The following is a 20,294-nucleotide window of genomic DNA, read 5'->3' as shown; positions in this document are numbered from 1 at the left end:
CTTCAACTTAAGGTACTTGAACCTGACCCAGTAGCATTCTGGCAGCCGCCTATTCATCCAGCTGGGGAAACCTGTCATATCAAAAATGTTTTCAGTTGTTTGCGGACAGTGCAGATAAGTAGGTGCCTGTCAAAGCTCGAGGGGAATGCTGCTCCATAGAAGAGGGGCAGCCAGACTATAAGCTCTCCTCCGAGTTACTGTGCAGAGGGTTTCTGATGGCTTTGGTTTGACATTGTGGTTTCATTGTTGTTCTCCATCCTGTAATCTTTGGATTAAGGGCAGAACACATTTCAAATAAATAAATGTTGTTTGACACCCACTGTGCACCCCTATCTAGGCTACACCCAGGTTAAGGTGCTCCTGTTGACCCTCCACTCCAAGGCTACTTCTGACCTCAGAAAAGACGATGAGGCCTTTTTAAAGGAATCTATCTAAAATGCAATGGGTAGATAGCCTGAACAATGATGTCCATGCACTGATGACCTCCAGAAGGAATCCTGGGAATTGGACTTCCGGGTTAGCGCCATCGACTAATGGCGGATTCCCTCCAAGCTCCGGAGGGAATCGGCTCCGCAGGATTTGGGTCTTGCCGCTGCGGCGACGCGGGGACCCTCAGAAATCACAGGCGCTGAAGCCTGTGAACCTGGTGACTCGGCGGGCACCATTTGCGCCCCGCGACCCGCGAAGGAGCCTTTTTAAAGGCTTCGGAACGGGGGACGGGGCAAGTGGCGCGGTGCTGAGAGTCGACTGCTTCTCCTGCGGAGTGAAGCCGCATGCCATGGTCGGAGAGCGCTGACTTCTTCTTGTGAACAATTGGACTTTAAAAGCAACAACCCGTGAGTAGTACGGAAATTGGATTTGCAAAGAAAAATTTTTTTTTGAATTAGGCACGATCGGGGAAGGCGCAAACAGGAAGTCCGTCTCCCCGTCTTGTAAATAATTTAAAGCAAGGACTAGTTAACTAAGGTCGAGAGAACTTCTTCTTTATTGGGTAAAAGACATTAATTTCACGATTTGGCAGTATAAGTAATTTTACTGGAGGATAAGAGCTAATTTTGAGAGCTGAAGTGCCACCCCCCCGGACCCGGGAGTGATCCGCGAGAGAGCCTGTTGAGGAGATATAGAAGAGTTTGACAGCTGTCAAATTAGCTGTCAAGAAGGAAAAAGAGAACTTTGTTTCTGCTGTCTCTGCTGGATATATTTGTTACAATTTGGTTATATTTGGTTGAAAACAAGGAAGAACTGATACAAACTAACTTGATTTTTGGATTTGAACTGGAAGGAAGATTAAGTAACCAAAATCCCTCTAGAGGGGGTTTTGGGACATTACAAGAATGGCTGAAGGAGGAAAAATTCAAGCTAAATTGGACAGAGTTTTTCTTCTCTTGGGAAAGTTACAAGGCCAAATTGATGTTTTGGCTACCAATGTTGCAACTCTGGACTTAACAGTAAACAAATTCATTGAATTTGATAAGGATTTGACTCAGGAAGTTCATGCAGCTGGACTAGAAGAGAAACTTGAGAGATTTGAGAGTGTGGAGAAAGAGATATATGTTGTTTCTGAGGAAAAGGAAGGAGGAGATGTAATGTTGCAGGTGACAAAGGAGAGCCAGAGGCCTGACATGATGGTTGCAAAGGAAAATAAGTACTGGATGATGAAAATCTGGTCTGAATTGGAGATTGAAGAATGGAGAGATCTCCTTATGTGGAGATCTGAAGACCTATGGATTATAAATTTGATTAAGGTGGAAGTTGGAGCTTTCGGGACATTTGGACTTAAAAGGAGTAAGAAACAAGATTCGGGCTCCACTTTTAAGTATGGAGGTCTGGCTGGAAGAAACATGGACCCTATTGGGACAGAGCTTCTCCGAGATCTGGTGTTTAATACTAAGGACTACCAAAAAAACCGGCAGAGAGGAATTGAGAGAGAATTAAGAGCCTCGGACGTGAGGTCTCCAGGCTGATAGTAGACTAAGACTGATGGACATTTGTTGGGGATCGAAACCGGGAAAGGGGGGGTTGGGAATCCAAAGGGTGTACAATTATAATCTGTTTTTTTATTTTGTTTTGTTATTAGTATGAAAATTGGGGAATTTGTGGAAGGGAATTTGGGTCGACTTTAGAAAAAAGTTTTAAGAATGAGCACTGATGTACAAATATTGATGTTTATAAGTTAAAATTGGTTTTTCTAAAATGAATTAAATATAAAAAGGTCAAAAATTGGGGATAAGAACTTGTTGAACTAACAATCTGAATTGGAATATAAGAAGGGGAGGTGTGGGGAAGTCAGGGAAATATGTTATTGAAAATACGGATTGTAAACTTTATGTGTTTTTAACTTTTTTGTTTTTTGTTTTTTGATTTTTTAATGTATTAAGGTGGAAAATCTCAATAAATATCTTTTTTAAAAAAACAGAAGGAATCCTGGGAATTGCAGCTCATGCAAAGGGCAGGGGCTCAACTGCTCGCTGGGGCAGAATATCACCATCATATCACACTGCTGGTGAAATAATTTCCCTGGCTGTCAATTAGGTACCAGAGTAACCAGACTAAGTTCAAGGTGGTGCTGGTGGTGGTGGTATACAAAGCCCCATACAGTTTGGGACTAAGATACCTGAAATATTAACATCTCCCTTAAGCTAATTTTAGCTTCCAGTGGTTAAAACTTGAATAAAATATTGTGGGGACCTAGGTAAGCCCGGTCCTGCATAACTAATCACATGACACGATGCACACACCCCATTTGAATGGCAATGCTCATCAACTTTGGGCATTGCCATTCTAATATTTTATTGGGGGGGGAGCCCCCATGGCCCCTAGGAACTGGCTCCTACATTAGTTCCTAACTGATCACTGCACTCTTCAGGAGAAGAGGGCCTCCTGCAGACACCACCTCATTTGTTTTTCTTTAAGCACCTGCCAAAGACTCTTCTCTTCCAGCAAGCTTTATAAGTGGAGTTGTTTTAAATCCACAGCCAGTATTTGTATTGGAAGTGAAACTGTTTTTATATATGCAATTTTTAAATATATGTTGTATAGGATTGTGGAATTGCTTCGAGATGCTTCACAAATGATCAATTAATAATAAATCTGAACACACACCATTTGGACGCTGCAAGGGCTGGACTTGATGACCCTTGGGGTCCCTTTCAACCCTACAATTCTATGAACTGTGATTCATACGGCTCCACTGCCCAATCTGCACCTGTTTAAGTACAAGACCCTACCAGAAAGTTTTCCCCTTTCCAAGCCAGCAGAAGGCTTTTCCAACTGCCCTCTGACGGAAGCCTTTCTCTGTAGATGGTACGGTCAAAGCTGTTAGTGTGAAAGATGCTCGCAGCTAAAGATGGCTCAGGAGCATGACTGGCTGTGTGCTGGGACTAGCAAAGAGACTAGAAAAGATGCACAGGTTGGGGGGTGGGGTGGGAGAACATTCAACTAAATAAAATAAAAGACAGCCTTCACTGCTCTGGGCACTGAGGATCCATCTGAGGACGTGTTATTCTATCACAAACAAGCTTGAAAGCCTCACTATCACCTCACTCACTTGCCAGAGGTGGAGGGCCTGCCAATCACCTTGGTGCTCCAGTAGATGGCATCTTTGCTCCTCCTGTACAGCTGTGGAGCTGTACTCCCTTCTCATCTGCCTCATTGCAGCCTACTTTCAGGTAATACCACAGTCAGTATGACATAGTGATTAGAGTGCTGGACTGAGACTGGGAGACTCTAGTTCAAATCCCCACACAGCCTAACTTGGCCTAACCCACCCCATAAGGTTGTTGTCAGGATAGAATTGTGGTAGCAGTGAAGGACCATTGCAATGCTGCCTTGAGCTCTTTGGAGAATGGGGTCTGAATGCAATAAAGAAATATGTCACACTGTGCTCTGTGGTGTTTATTCTCAGGTAAGTGTGCGCAGTAATGAAGCCTTGGGGCCAAACTGTCATATAATTTTCCCTGGCCTGCTTGAATTTTTTTAAAAAATAAATAGCCAGTGGCATTGGAAGGAGAGGGGAGCAAGATTTGCACTGCAGCATGTGGGGAGTGGTCATTAACTCTGTTCTTACCACCATCCCAGTCCGAATCCTGCCTCCTGTTCCCAAGTGCCAGCACTTTGCAATGCAAGAAAAGTTCCCATTGGCACAGCACGGGAGTTTTTCTCCCAGTGAATAGCAGGCAATGAGGTGGCAATTTGATCAGGATCATAGTCTTACACGTGACAGAACTTATGGCAGTTTCTAACCTTTGCCTAAGGCTGTCGTTCAGTGTGCAATGATTTGGGAGTTAGCACCATCGAATTCAATGGCTGACCTCTGAGTCAACATGGACAAGACTGTACTGTGTAGCTGCAATGCAATATGCACTTAGTCAGCAGTAAGCACAGTGAGGCTTACTCCTGAGTAAATATGAAAATAACCTAAGAAGAGCCTTGTAGGATTTAGATCCAAAGTTTTACCTAGTCCAGAATCCCGCAGTGGCCAAACAGATGCTTCTGGGAAGCCAAAGAAGCAGAGCACGGTAATTTTGTCCCACTGTTGTTCCAAAGCAACTGGTTGTCAGAGGCACTCTGCCCCCCCCCCAATCCTGAAGGCACTACCTGATTGGTTAGATTAGAGCTCTGAATACCAATTGCTGGAAACCCCAGCAGGGGGTTCTGGAGTCCACCCCCCCCCCCGTGAAGAAGGGGGTGAGTGAAACAACAGGGGAAATAAAGACCTACAACAGGAATGGGGGAGGGGGCAATAAAATCAACCTTACCTGATAGTTGAGGTGGGAATCAAAGGCCATCATGGGGGGGGGGAGGAAGGGGGTCACTTTGAAACATGCTGGGCAAGTACAGAGCCCGGGGGCCCCAGAGGGCAGCCCCTGCTGCCCTTTCCTCACTAAGGGTGGCAGGGGACCACCAGTGCCCCTGTTTGCAGAGAGACTGCTCTAGAGGCAGCAGAGGAGGTGGCAGATCCAGTCTCCAAGGGGCTCCAAGGTTTCTGCCACAGCAGCAGCAGCAGCGGATGATGCATTCCTTGGAGGCCAGATCCGCTGCCCCTGCGGATCCTGCACCCGAGGGAGCCGCCTCACTTTGCCCTGCCAGCAAGCTCACGTTCTTAATTCAGCCGCAGCATGCTGCGTTTTCCTAAGTTTCCTTTAGGCTGATCTCAGCAGTTGGGATTCCCAGGTAACATCAGAACCAGGAGTCCCCAGTCAGAGATGAGCGCTCTGTCCCACCGCACCCACTTTTCGGAATTTATTCGACATTCAGAAGAAAACGAAGCTCCCCGCTCAGGATGATGGGTCCCTATATGGACTGGCCCCGGGCACAGCTCTCAACGTTTCCCCTTTTTTAAGGGAAATTCCCTTATTCCGAATAGGATTCCTCGCAAGAAAAGGTACAAGTTGACAGCCATGGCCCCGTGGGACTCCTTTTGCGTCCTTGCCGAAGCCCCTCTTTCTCCGCGCAGCGGACAGGATCGCAAGCAGCGAGCGAGCGCCCCGCCCCATCCACTGCCCAACCCGCGCCCCCAGCGCCGCGGAGCCAGGAGCGGGCGCGGCCGCAGCGCCACCCAATGGGCGCGCCTCCTTCCTCCGCAGGCCCCGCCCCCGCTGCCCCTCCTCTTTCCCTCCCTCCCTCCCTCGCCTCCGCCGGTGACGTCACGCTCGGCTCGGCCGGCGCCATTTTGAAAGTGGAACCCGAGCGGGGGGAGGGGCTGGGTCAGGAGAGGAAGCCGGGCGCGGGGGAAGCCCTGGGAGCGAAGCCGCCTTGCCCGCTCCCGCCCCCGGACGCCATCCGCCGCCATCCTCCCTCCGCGCTCCGCTTCAGCCCGGGACGGGGATAGCACCGGGGAGCTGAGAGGCCGCTGCAGCCCGGCCGGCCACCATTGGGAGCCCAACATGGCAGGTAAGGGCACGGCGGACCCTCGCGCTTCCCGGGGACGGGCGCCTCGCAAGCCCAGGGCCGGCGGAGGCAGGTGAGGGAGCCGGACCGGCCTCGCCTCTGGCGGAGCTTGCAGAGCTGCGCCGCTGCACTTCGCAGGCTGACCTGGGAAGAGGCGCTGGGCTGCTTCCTCTTCCTCACTCCCCTCGTCCTTTGCAATGCATTTCCCTCTGCAAATCTGCCCCGCTTCTCCATTATTATTATTATTGCATCCTCATTTTCCTTGCTGTCCTCCGCCAATAGCTCTACCGCCGAAGCACAAATGCCTGCTCTTGGTCTTCGTTCCCCTGCTTTTCTTCTCGCCTTCCCTCCTTCGACCATGCGCCTTCATCCATTTATCCTTTTATTTCTAACAAGAGAGAAAGTCTCCCTTCCTTGCGAAGTTGGGGGAGAAATCTCCAGGGATGGGCGTGCAGAGATGGATTTTCTTCTTCCCCCAGGCAGAGGTGGGGGTGATGCCGAGGGTCTCATCCATTGCCTTCTTATCTCCCTTTCCCAAGTGTGTGTTTCTGCAAGCTTTGGCGTCGAGGCTTTTGCAGCCTTGCTTATGTCTGAAATGATGGGTTTGGTGCGAGTGGAGCTGCAGCTTGGCCAGAATCTGCGTGCAAAACGAGGGCTATAGCAGCCTGGGGTGTTGGGTCTGGCAGGCAGAGAGAGAAGCCTGGGCTTCCTGCATGTGGGGCGGTGCGAGGCGTGTTCTCTCTGAGAGGAGATGCCCCATGTTGCAGCGTGCTGGAGCTTGCACTGTGTAAAGGCTGCAAATCTGTCTCATTGCACAGGGTATGTGCTGCTGTCCCATTTGTGTTCCTTTTTCTGGAATCGGTTCACCCACATCCCACACATTTAATTGCTTTGTGTTGGGAAGAGTCGCACGTATTTAGATTCGTGCCTTGCAGTCTCGCAACACAAGCCACACGCCTCCGTCTTGCCCTTTTTTTTTCATCAATGGGAGGAAAACCATGAATGTAGCAGATTATCTATGTGATGTTGGGGAACGATGCACCAGTTTTCCCCTGGATAAAAGTGGAGTTTTCTGTCCTTTCATGAAAAGCCCCCGCCCCACCCAGATATCTATAGCTAGGAAAGAGTAAACTGGGGGTGAGCACCGGATGTGGGCCTTAGAGTAGGGGTCGCCAATGTGCTCCTTTCCAGGTGGCGTCTGATTCCATCAGCCCCTCAGCGTGGCTCATGGTCAGGGCTGATGGGAGTTGGAGTCCTGCAGGATCCGGAGGCGGCTGCTGGCTCCCCCTGCCTTAGGAGCTTTTGCAGTTAGATGCACTTTTAAAATACATCTATCTATATAACATGTAGCTAAACATCCTCTCACATTTCCAGGCTGCCTAAATATGGTAGAATGTGTCAGCACAAAGTAACAAAGAATGGTGGGAATAAAGTTGCTCAGCCTTGTGTGGAGAGGGAAACCCGCCCTCAGTTCCCCCTCGCCAAGAGGCAACTGTTGCTCAGCTCTTCCAGAGAGACTTCTTGTTTGGGGACATATGTCTTAGGGAAAGCTCCATTTTGACATCTTTCAGGAATTGAGGACGGCTCGCTCTTTCTTCATTCTCTCTCTTCCTGTATGAACCCAGCCCAAATGACTTGGTCTAAATGACATGCAGAAGAAATGGGTGGTGTCTTTTCTACATGTTTTGGTGGCAAGGTTCAAATGATTCACCGTCTTCCGCTGAGGCAGTAATGTTCCTGAAATTTTCTCTCCGGTCCATCTTTTACGGTAGTTTAAAGCTTATTCATAACAAAACAAAACAAAGCTCCTCAAACCCAACCTATGCAGGTTTGAGGGCTGGAGGTCCTCCTGTTTTTCTTTTAAATAAATACTTTGAATTTTAACATACTTGTCTATGTGCATAAAAGATTCTGTTAATTCTTTAGAGCCTTTTACTCGGAGGGTGAAGCATGGTTCCTAAAATAAGTACATGGGCTTGTTTTAAGTGATAAATTACATGATTTCATTCTAGATCCTAGCAGCTTAATAGCAGTGTAGGAAAAATGAATGCAGAAAGTTAATTTCTTTGGTAAGAAGAGTAAAGTGTTTTGCTTCCTGCGTGAAATTCTAGCAGACATCAGTGGCATGCTCGTATTCCAAACTTGTATGGTTTCTGGATTTACTAGTTACATGGTTCTGAGAGATGTCAACAGTTTGTAGAGAAATTGATGTTTACTCTGTGCTTGATTTTTGAAATCTGGACTGATCCTCATCGACAAAAGTGTGTCTCTGTGTGTGGCTGTGGGGTGGTGAAAATGGAAGTTTGATTGGGTTCCTAGGTTCTTCCATCTGCTTTGAAAATACTTGAATTCTGTGCTGTCTTCTCAGCACCATTGACTCCCCATGCCAGCAGTCCCTGTTTACTAGAGTGGAATGCTGGCAGAGTTTAATGGGCAGGGTGTGGATTACTTTTGTTTAACTTTTGTTTTGTTTCTAGGAGCCGGAGGTGGCGGGAATGACATTCAGTGGTGTTTTTCTCAGGTGAAAGGGGCTGTGGATGACGATGTAGCTGAAGGTAAGAGCAATTAACCCTTGATATTGCCCATGACAATGTAATTGTGATACCACAGCCAGATGTTCATGGAAATATACTTGACTTTTTCTTGAGTTCTGCACATCAGCAGTTAACTCAGAAAACCACGGAGAAATTGCATGCTCATTGGCACTTAAGACTAAAGTGGGGTGTGTTTTTAAGGGTGTGCAACTCCACTGACACCTGCAGGTGTCTGCTTGTAGTCCTTTCTAGGTCATTCCATAGCAAGTGATCCAACTTTTTTACCTCATATCATCCAATTTTCTTAATATTTTCTACACTTGTTGAATGATCAAAACTAAATTTAAATCTACATTTTAAAAATCTCATCCTGTTTTTGAGTTATGAGGGTTTGAAATTTTAAAAAACTGACAATTTATGTCTTGCTGGACTACACAAAAACCTTAAAAGTTCAGTCCAGAATTGCGATATGTCAAAACTAAAAACACACATCTCTTCAGAAATTCATGGGCTTTAATATGATATGTCACATGATGGACTTACTTTAAATTTTAAATTTAAGTTACAAAATTGGAAATGTTAAAAAGTGGTAAAAAAATTAATATGATAAAATTTCTCTTCCAAAATGTATTGATTATTTAATATTTTGAATAGCTACTTGCAGATTTTCATCTTCAGATCTCAATGAGATCACATAAAAATAATAATTTGTACATTCATCTCTGCCTTATTTGGTTTTATTTAGGATAAATGGGTCTTCTTGGAGTAAAATATAACAGAATGAAAAAGGCTTCAAACTATCAGTTACTCCAGGCATTTCTTTAGAAAGTTATTCAATTAAAAGGTATCTGAGAAGCTACTCAAGCTTTTCTTTTAAAAATGTGTTCCAAAGCAGAGTGAAAACTTGCTATTCCACGATAGAATTAACACTTTGAAAGAATTCTTGTTAGTACCTCATTTCATGAAAAGTAAAATTATTGGGGGGGGGGCCTTACACATGAAATTTGTCTGAAAACATTTGTTCTTCCATTATTTATACTTTACACCAAATGCCTTTCAAGAGCATTTCTTGCACACCACGTTTCATTTTTTGCCAAAGTGTGTGACCAGTTGCAGTCCTTGGTTCGACCCTTGTTTGTCAAGGCCAAAATTGTCAGTTTTTTAAAAATTTCAAACCTTCATAACTCACAAATGGGATGAGATAAATAATTACAATTTTAGATTTAAACATAGTTTTAATCATTCAACAAGTGTACAAAATATTAACAAAACTGGATGACATGAAGTAAAAAAAGTTGGGTCACTTGATATGGAATGACCCTTCTCCAAGTATTGCTTCACCTCTGTAATGCAACATTAAAAGCACCATTAAACTTTGTTCACATACACCAGGTGATGTACCTTTCTCATCCGACGCTATACTGTATGTTCTGTCCTACCAATCAGCACTATGGATACTTAGTTATCTAGTATTTTGGTTAGCCGTATCACAGTGGCTTTGGAAATTCATGTGTGAAGTTTTCTGTCTGGGCTAACTGTAGTTGGAATCCAAAATCTGAAGGGCTGGCATAATTTTCTGCATGCTTGATTTTGCTGAGGTTATAGTACAGCATTAGGAATTCCCATTAGCTCTGAACTATTCAAATGGAAAATGTGATAGAAGGTACCATGAAAGTATTGTACTTTATAGGCAGGCCTGGGCGATGTATTGATATATTGCCCAGGACAGGTATGAGGGGCAGACCTCGGTGGTATATTGTGAGTGACACCGTCATCGCTCCTGAGTCCTTCTGCTACCAGTGCCCAGCGCACTCAGGGAGAAACAAGCCACAGCTGGCAATGGAGGCAGAGGGACTCAGGAACAGTGGTGATTTCACCAGTGATTTACCACTCTGCCCTCATAACCATTGCAGATGGAGAAACAAGTTGCATTGGCGAGGTGAGATACAGCATGTTCTTCCCTCCGCTTCTTTAAACTGCTTGGCTGAGGAGCCTGCCAGGCCACTGCAGTTTTACAGAGCCCCCAGCCTGCCACCTGCTTGCATAAGGCAGCGGTGGGGTCGGGGCTCCATTAAAGTGCTCCCACTCCCCCTGCTGAGGGAGCCCCGATTCTTCTCCTCCATGCATGCAAGCAGGAGAAGGATCAGGGCTGCTCAGCTGGGGAGCAGGAGGCTTTGTGTCCCCCAGCTGAAAAAGTCGAATGGAGCCCCCCACCTGGCCTCTGGCTTGCATAAGCCAGAGAAAAAGCAATTATTTAAAAAACCATTAAACGTGAATAGAATTAAAACTATATATATAAATTCACACACACACACACACACACACACACACAAAACCTTGTTTAAAATATACAAATAATTACAGTAAAAATAGCTTGGCACCAGCCCTTTCATTAAAAACAGTCAATTCCCAAAAGTCTGTCGGAACAAGGAGGTTTTCACCTGTTGGCGGAAGGACAACAAGGAGGGAGCCAGTCTAGCTTCTCCAGGGATCCCTCCAGAGTTCCAGAGTCTGGGAGCAGCCACCATTAGTATACAATATATTAATCCGATCATCATGCAAATTCGACATTTAGCGAATGTCACCACGGAGTCTGATCCATTGCATAGTTCTGCCACTGAAGAAGGCAGTCTTATAGCATTGAGGAGGACATATTCCCAAGCAAGCATGCATGCCAAGGTTTGCAGTCTTAACCTGAAATAATCTAGTTTCATTTTTCCTGGGGGGGGGGACCATAGCTCTCTGATATAGCACTGTGTTTGTGTGCAGGAAGTCCCAGGTTCAGTTCTTGTCATCTCCAGTTAAAAAGCATTACAGGTAGTCGGGATGGGGAAAGCCGCTTGGCCTGGAGCCTTGGAGAACTGCTGCAGTCTGGGTAGGCCAGTGATGGGGAGCTGGATCTTCCCCACCTTCCATAGGTCGAGATTGGCAGGTGGGTGGGTCCTCTCACTTATCAGTCATGTAACATTGCGCAGCCCACAAAATGCCAACAAGCAGCTGGTTTTGTCTCTTGTGAAGCCCCTAACCACAGCACGTTGTAGATGCCACCAATCAGCTGATCAGTGGTGTCCACAGACTTCACTCTGGGCTTGGGCCATGTTGGCCAAAATGGCCTCACAGGCCAATAGGGGAGGCCTGGCAAGCCTGTTCTGGCCCACAGGCAGGAACCCAGGGCCCTGGGTTAGACAAATTACAGCTTACTTTTTCTTCTTCTTGGTAGTATAATTGGTGTATAGTACCAGGCTATCCATCTAGCCTAGTATTGTCTGCTCAGACTGGCAGTGGCTCTCCTGGGTTTCAGAACAGAAGTCTTTCCCATAACTTGGTACCTGATTCTTTTTTAAAGAACAAAAACAGAGGCATGCCAGGTGTGAAACCTGGAACCTTCTTCAGGAAAAGCAAGTTCTCTGCCACTGAAATACGGTCCTCTGCAAGCAGCAGCTGCTTATTACATCTTGACTTTCATTCAAGGAACATACCCCATGCCACTTCTGCCACTCTGTGAGGCAGGTCAGGCTGAGAGAGACAGTGACTGACCCATGGTCACCCATTGAGCTTCATAGTTGAGAAGGGCTTGAAGCTGAATATCCCAGGTCCTAGTTTGACACTCGGTCTAACCACTGCACCACACTGTATATTTATACATGATATATGATCTAAAAATAATAAATTTCAGGAGCCACAAGACTCTTATTTTTGCAGCAGCAGACTAAACACAGCTACCCTTCTGGGAACCTTTATATATTATTTCCTCAGAGCAAACGAGACGTTGCATTGAGCTAAAAATTTGCATCCTTACTTCTGAAGGCAAGCTTTTAAAGTCCACTTCTGAAGCATAAGGATTCAGCAGTTTCTAAGGGGTGCTACTGTATCAGCTGTATACTGTATACTGTTGCCATGCATAATGTAGCAACCCAGCAGAGCGGTTGTAAGAGGGGCTGGGAAAGTGCCATGTGCAGGTTCTCCACTGAAATCCTACCAGCCAAGGGTGAAAGCTGAGGCAGGGATTTTCCTTTGCACCAGCAGCTCCTAGCTGGCATGGTGGAGGGAGCCAAATTGGGCCCCTCTTAAAGGAGTGGACAGTAGGCTGGGACGATGTATTGATACATCACCCAGGACCGATATGAGGGACGGACCACAATGGTGGCTTCACTTGGCGGTACATTGAGAGTGAAACTGGCACAACTTCTGAGTCCCTCTGCCACCAGTGCGCCGAGGGAGAAGCAAGCTGCAGCCGGAGGCAGAGGGACTCAGAATTACAATTACCACCATCCCTGGTTGCTGCCATGGTGGCTGGAGCTAATAGCATCCAGTAACATCTGGGGAGGCAGGTTCCCCCTTCGCATTCTAGACAATAGCTTGATGGCTACAAGAGATTCAGTGTCCCAGTAAATGACTATCTACAGCCCTCCAATGGATTTTGCTGTATTGATTTCAGCTGTATTGGCTGTTTCAGAAGTAATGCTTGCAGCCTGTGAACAGCAGCTGGGATTGAGGCAGCTGCAGGAACATCTGCTTCATCATCTCTCTTCCCTCCCCCAACTGAAAACCATGATTAAGGGAAATATTTTTCAGTAGGATCTGGAACCAACATTTGAGCATGGTTTCAAAAAGCTAAAAAACAGGTGCCTTGGTTAACATTAAGGCTAACACTGTTGTTTTGCTTTACAGTGTGCATGATTCGGGAGGTGTTCCTAAAAGGCCTGGAAGGAGGGAGGCTATATTCTATGGAAAAAGAGAAATGGATAGCTGTATGCACAAGTCTAACCACTAGGGAGGGTTTAATTTTGCAGTCGCAGGAAATACCATGGTCAGATAAACACAGGATCTCCTGGTTCCAACACATTGCAGGAGCAGGAGGATTTGAACATGCTCTTGATCCCTCCCTTCCAAGAGGCCAATAATGGCTAAATAATGGCCTTCGGGAAAAGGATTGTAGCTTAGTGGTAGAGCAACTGCTTTGCATGCAGAAGGTCTCAGGCTCAATCTCCAGCCGATTCCAGGGGAGGAACAGTGGGAGATGTTATTGCCTTCATGCCCTTCTTATCCCGTGTCTGAGACCTTGGGGAGCTGCTGCCAATTGGTGTTGACAATACTGAACTAGATGTGCCAGTAGTCTGACTGTATGTCTTCCTATAAATGCGTCTTTCTATGTTGGTGAATTTGAATGCTTAAAAGTGACCTAAATGAAGTGCAGAATTTCTTACTCTGCATTATCATATCTCTAGAGAACAACACCCAAACCTGTTCCTAGTAGCAGGTTTATTTACACAATTTAAGGAAACATGTTGGCTTGCTTTACTATTAATCATGAGGCTGTCTAGCATGCAGATACTTTTCTTCTATCTTGGTGGAGCATGCAGGAACATCAGAGTTGCACAGTTTTCTCAGAGGGGCTTCTGTTAACCCATAGGAGACAAGACTGACAGACGGATAGATTCCTTGTTCAGGAGCATTTGGTAGTAGATGCAGAATGATGATCTGGGAACTTCTTTCTCTTGATGGTCTCATCAAGCCTTGTGCAAGCAGGAAAAGTCAAAGGTGTCCAACTTTCTCAGAATTGGGAAACCATCTTGAAAATGCAGGTTGGGGCAATCAGGCTCGTCTGTGTGACTTTGTAATTCATTTGTATTTGTAATTTAAGGGTTGTATCCAATTCTAGTTTTATTTGGAGCTGATTTACTGAAGTTAATGAATATGATTAACTCAGATTCATTAATTTCAGAGGGTTCATTCTGAGTAGAACTTAGCTGAATACAACCCTAAGTTTAGTTGTAATTAATTTTATTTATTGACAGTGATAATAAGTTGCTCTTCCAAATTATTCAAGGTAGTATTTGTTTTAAAATACTAAACAAAGCAAATGTTAAAAAAAAGTAATAAAGCAGCGTTCTCTTTAGGGGCACATGGTCTGGACTGTTTCTCTTCCGCTTTCCCTTGGAGCACTTAGGTCTTTAAATTTGGGGGTTGCTGTTTTGACAGTGGGGTGGAAGGAGCATTCCCTATTATACATAGTGAGCTATTTGTCCATCTTTTGTTTTGAGATGCTGTCTGCCTGTAGACATCAAGATTTGGGATTTTGGGTCATTTTGAATGGTCTTCTTTCAAAGTTTCCCTCTTCGACCCTTGGCCAAGTTATTCAAGTTCCCAGATCCTGCATTTCCCCTTCTGGGAATCAGGCTATTGACTTCTGACGTAAGTAGAGGTCAACATTAAATGATGGCACTAATTTGGTACAGCTTGTCATGTTTCTGATTCTGTTGCTTTTTCAGTCTGAGCATTCTTTAAGGGTGAATGTTGCAGATGAAGTTTCCTCAGGTTCCTCACCTCTTAATTTCAGGAAATGAAGATGGCAGTGCGACAGAATTAAAAAACCTTTTTTTTGCTTGTCTAGCTATTTTTTATATTTTGAAACAAGTGCATGCAAACATTGCAAATTTGCAAAGTGGCTGTGGAACTCAGACATTTTAAACCCCAAGTTCATTGTGTGAGAGTGCAAAACTAAGGTTGAATTGAAGGGCACCATCTGCATTTCAGCTTTTAGCTGCTATTGAATCTTTTAGAACAGGGTTTAGCAATATAACATCTGTCCAGCAAGCATTTCATTGGAGATACTGTATTTGACAGCTCTAAAATGTTCAGTTGGTTGTCAAGTAGATCAGCTGATACTGTAGTAAAGGGGAGCTGATGGTCTGTTGAGGAAGGAAGGTTGAGGTGTGGAGTCTATTGCTATGTGATTGGGAGTCCTAAATTCTGTGCTAGAACACCCCAGCTGCTGTAACAACAAAACCAAAATGTATTCAGTAAATTGAATAAATTAAGACAGCTATCTTAATTTAACATTCAAAGGGCTGGCAATGTTTTCTCATTTCTAATCATTAGGGTGAAAAAACTTCACCAAGCCCTGTAAAAAAACCCTTAATTTTTACAGGGCTTGGTGCAGTAAATATATCCAGTTCAATCAGGTATACTTCTATCCAGGCAAAGCGGTATCTGTCTCAATGCTAGCTGTGGGCAAGATGATACTTTCAACATGCCAAGGTACCCCAGAAGCCTAGAATCCCAGAACTTTGTACAGGGCACCCAGAAAATAAAAAATGGTGCTTCACAGAGATTCGAGTTTTAGAGTGATTTAGATTCAGTCACCAGGATGAAGCTGGCTTTTCTAAGCAATCATCAAAGGAGTCCTTACATGTCACAAGGTACAGTGTATTTCATCTGTTGAGACTCAAAACTACAAAGGTATTGATAACCACCATTCAGGTCATAGTCCCAATGAATTGGTGCAGGCTACTTTTAGGATGGAGTCAATGAAGTTAGGGCAAAGAATTCTCTAAGGTTTCCTTCATTCCTCAGATTCTATGAAAGATGTGGAGAAATTCTGATCCTGCAGCCACCCTGGACATTCCCAGAGGTCTTTGCAATAGGTTGTATGAGGTGCCAGCCAAGTGAGGGGGTGACTTGACTAGCACTCTGGGAAAAGTGGTTACCTCTGCAGAAGAGACTGGAGCAGAGCACTGGATGTTGGCCATTCCATGTTTAGAGGACTTGGGTCCAGCGTTAGAAACCCAGATATATAATCTAGGCGCCAAATGGCTCCTTAAACCAAGGTTGCAGGCGCCAAAATGGAATTGTCTAGTTGCCATTTATTGGGAAAGATGGTCCCAAAGTCTGAACTGACTGTGATTGATTCTCAGTTAAACATCTGGCTAGTTCTAATGACAACCTTGAGCTAGGTTAAGAGCTTTGAAAACTTAAAGAAGAAAAGCCACTTGGTCCAGGGACAGTTCACATATATATTGGCTTATTCCAACCTCTTTTTCTTAATGGTGACTGCTTCTGGTCAGGCTGCACAGAAAAAGCAACTTGGTCCCAGAAATTCATTCTGATGGGGCAGATAAAATATAACTCATAGAATTCTACCGGATGTGGTATTAAAATAGTCCATATCCAGTGATTCCCAGATGGTGGAGATGTCAGGCGCCTTATTGGTGCCTAGGAATCTTCACTTAGTCTCAAGTGGTTGAACGCCAGGTGCAAAATGCCCCTGTTGCATGGCTAATTTCGAACACTACTTGGGTCCAACAGATTACCAGCTTATACAGTGGTACCTCAGGTTACATATGCTTCAGGTTACATACGCTTCAGGTGACCTACTCCGCTAACCCAGAAATAGTGCTTCAGGTTAAGAACTTTGTTTCAGGATAAGAACAGAAATCGGGCTCCGGTGGTGCGGCGGCAGTAGGAGGCCCCATTAGCTAAAGTGGTGCTTCAGGTTAAGAGCAGTTTCAGGTTAAGAACGGACCTCCGGAATGAATTAAGTACTTAACCTGAGGTACCACTGTAATGACAAAATGCTGTGAGTACATTGCACCAGTTCCTGCTGTAATACCTCATTCTTCAAGGAGGGGAACATTAAATTTCTGAATGGTTTGAAGACATACGCCAAATAATTTCTTAATTACCATCCCCCCACAAACTGCAGAAACGTGTGATGCATGCAAAAACTATTCTGTTTTCAGACAAAAGTTGGCAAATGGGAAAGAGTGAAACTGCTACAGTGCAAGATTTATTGTGTGTAGCAAAGTCTGAAGAATGGATACTGAGGCCTTATAAAGCCATTTTCTTGCACTGGAGCTAAAACCACAGAACCTTAGGGTCAGTGCTGCTGCTTTGACTGTGGGGGAATTCTTAACAAAAGTACTTTACTACTAGTGATTAGCAGTTGAACAGTTGCAGTATGGGTAGGATTAAAGAAGAAAAACAATTCCCTGCAATTTCTTTAGGAAGGCTTGTCGGTAAGCAATGCAAGCAAATGCACGTCTACTCACAAGCAAACCCTACTGAATTCAATGAGGCTTACTCCCAGGAAAGTAGAAGTAAGTTTAGTTGAATTCAGTGGGGCATAAGATTCCACTTAATCCTCTGAGTGGGGAAGCAGATGCAACTTGACTGGAAATCACTCAAACTATTCTTAAATTGCTTGAAAATATATTAAATATGGAAGTTTATTTAATAGTTTTATTAAATCCACTGCTTCCTTACGTTTTAAAGCCCTCCATTGCCATGGGGAGGTGCAGGAAGCCCTTTGCTGCCCCAGGGTCTGCCGCAGGGATGCCCGGAGAAGCCCTTTGCCACCAGGGATAGTTGCGGCAAGGTTCTCCTCCACTGTGGGGAAGCCCGGCAAGGCCTCCTGCCACTGCGTATATATATTGTGATATATTGAGATACTGTGGTGTTTAGCTGGGGATACATCACAATGTTGAAAACCAGATGTTGCCCAGCCCTACTCTTATGCACTTGTTTCCTTTGCTTTGACTACAGTTTTTAAACTAACTTTTTAAAATAGAACTGACTGTCCCTGGAGGGGTTTAGACCAGAGTGAACTACTGTACCAGGCATAGGCAAACTTGGCCCTTCAGATGCTTTGGGACTACAACTCCCATCATCCCTAGCTAACAGGACCAGTGGTCAGGGATGATGGGAGTTGTAGTCCCAAAACATATGGAGGGCCAAGTTTGCCTCTACCTGTACTGTACCATCCCCTGAATTCCCATGAATGCCTGAATAATTATTTTCAAAAGGAGAAATGGTCCAGTGGCTGTTTGCTCTCATGGGCAACAGTTTGCAAGATGTGTGTTCCTGTTGCGGTGGTGACCACTTCATCTGCACAATGTGTCACTTTTCCTCCCTTTGTGTTTTTCCTTTTTAAAAGTGTCAAGGCCATTTGATAGATTGATTTGACCTATTTCCTCCTCCTCATCCCCCTCCTCCTGGAAAGATCCTGGAACTTGGGTACCAGCACAGCTGAAAATGAAAGAGTCAAATCACACTTTGTAAAATGTGTACTGAGAGGTCCATAGAGTGTGGCGAGCCTTCCGTATGATATATATACTGCAAATAGAGCAGATGTCATGGGCTTACTAAATCTGCCCTAGAAAATCTAAAGGAGGAGAAATTGTCAATCAGTGTGTAACTTTTTCTGATTGCAAATTTGTGGTACTGCTTAATTATTAGTGGTCTACATCAAACAACAGTTTTACGCTTTCTGCTGAAATGCAACATGTCTCCTCAGAGTGAGGAGAACCTGCATGCTCAGAAGTCTTCAAAGGGCCAATTGAAGCTCCCCAAGCCTTTTCAGATGGGTGGATGTTCAGATGTACCAAGATGCATTCTCCCTTGCCTCTTGTTTTCCTACGGGGTATATAAATTGTCCCTGAGTTTCAGCAAAAGCCTTACTGGTGTTCAAGTGCTTGGTAGGGCTGTGCAATAAATCGCCGTATCGTTGAATACCGATACAGAAATAACATTGCGATAAGTGTTTCAACAAGGCAATATACCAGTGAACAAAAGGTGGAGACTTTACAGCTTCCCAGGAGGTAGCTTTGCAGATAATTTGCAGGTACACCCTCCACCACTGTCAGGAGGTACAGCGGGACCCTCTGCCGCCACGGGGAGACATGGTAAGGCCCTCGGCTGCTGTGGGGAGGTATGGTGGGACCCTTTGCTGCCACGAGGAGGCCCAGCAAGGCCCTCCACCACCACCAATATATATCATGATACTGTGATATTTAAAGGTAAAGGGACCCCTGACCATTAGGTCCAGTTGTGGCTGACTCTGGGGTTGCGGCGCTCATCTCACTTTACTGGCCGAGGGAGCCGGTGTACAGCTTCTGGGTCATGTGGCCAGCATGACTAAGCCGCTTCTGGCAGAACCAGAGCAGTGCACGGAAACGCCGTTTACCTTCCCGCTGGAGCAGTACCTATTTATCTACTTGCACTTTGACATGCTTTCGAACTGCTAGGTGGGCAGGAGCTGGGACCGAGCAACGGGAGCTCACCCCATCGCAGGGATTCGAACCGCCAACCTTCTGATCGGCAAGCCCTAGGCTCTGTGGTTTAACCCACAGCGCCACCTGTGTCCCACATTGTGATATTGTGATATTTAGCTGGTGATATATTGTGATGTTGAAAACCAGATATTGCCCAGCCCTAGTGCCTGGCTGACTCGGATATATAGAGAAAGAGCAATACAATCCCTTTAAATCTGCTTCCACTGAGGCTTTGGGTTTCTCCCAGCTGTTGTTCCCTTCTTTTGAGTCCCTTTCTCCCCCCTCCCCTTGCTAGCGTTTCTTTATGTAGTGCATTTCATTGGTGCAAGAGCAAGTCTCCTGAAGCTAACTAAACAGTTGCTTGTGTAGGCAGGTGTGTGGATGTGGATGTGCATACGTGTATGTTAGTATGTGTTCATGCCAGAGCACATGAACGGAAACGTGTACACAGAAGGTAGAACATGAGAGTCAAGCTTGAAGGAGGGTGCAGATAGGCATTCAACCCTGAAACTCATCACCTAGAGACTTGCCCAAAACTGGGCTGCTTCCAGAAAAAACTAGGCTGCTTCTATCCATATTGAATTGTGCTGGTCAGGTATAGGATGCAGTAACATTTTTCTACCTGAGGTGGTCATACAGGGGTAAATGGTAAATAAAATGGAAGCATGATTGACAGCTTGCACATTGAGAAATTGACTATGGGGTGGGGGTGGGAATAATGCAGGGCGCGCTGAAGGGCACCACATTGTGAAACATAAGGTGTGAGAATCCTGAGCACATTGAAGCTGCCTACATGTATTGTACCACGTGGCTCAGATTCTTAGGCAAATGGCCATGGGGGGGAGAGTTCTTTTCATTATCTTGAAAGTGCTACAAGCTCTTTAATGTATTTTCTGATTTATGGTACACAAAAGAAGCTACCAAAATGATCAGGGCATTAGGACATAATAAAGGTAAAGGGACCCCTGACCATTAGGTCCAGCCGTCACCGACTCTGGGGTTGTGGCGCTCATCTCGCTTTGTTGGCTGAGGGAGCCGG

The 20,294-nt window shown here is 45.3% G+C and overlaps 1 protein-coding gene across 1 annotated transcript in view; it reads left to right on the top strand.

Annotated features, from left to right (window-relative positions):
* Window positions 1-5,667: 5,667 nt before the first annotated feature.
* Window positions 5,668-20,294, top strand: part of PPP2R2A (protein phosphatase 2 regulatory subunit Balpha) — a 68,257-nt gene continuing 53,630 nt past the window's right edge. Inside the window, exons 1-2 of the mRNA XM_053366520.1 lie at window positions 5,668-5,892; window positions 8,367-8,444. Of these exons, the coding sequence (XP_053222495.1) occupies window positions 5,886-5,892; window positions 8,367-8,444 (85 nt within the window). The 5' untranslated portion in view covers window positions 5,668-5,885. The remainder of the gene's footprint in view (window positions 5,893-8,366; window positions 8,445-20,294) is intronic.

Source organism: Podarcis raffonei, chromosome 15 (genome assembly GCF_027172205.1).
Source record: "Podarcis raffonei isolate rPodRaf1 chromosome 15, rPodRaf1.pri, whole genome shotgun sequence".
Taxonomy (NCBI): domain Eukaryota; kingdom Metazoa; phylum Chordata; class Lepidosauria; order Squamata; family Lacertidae; genus Podarcis; species Podarcis raffonei.
Note: the sequence above shows the minus strand (reverse complement) of the source record. Positions and strands in the feature narration are given on the sequence as shown.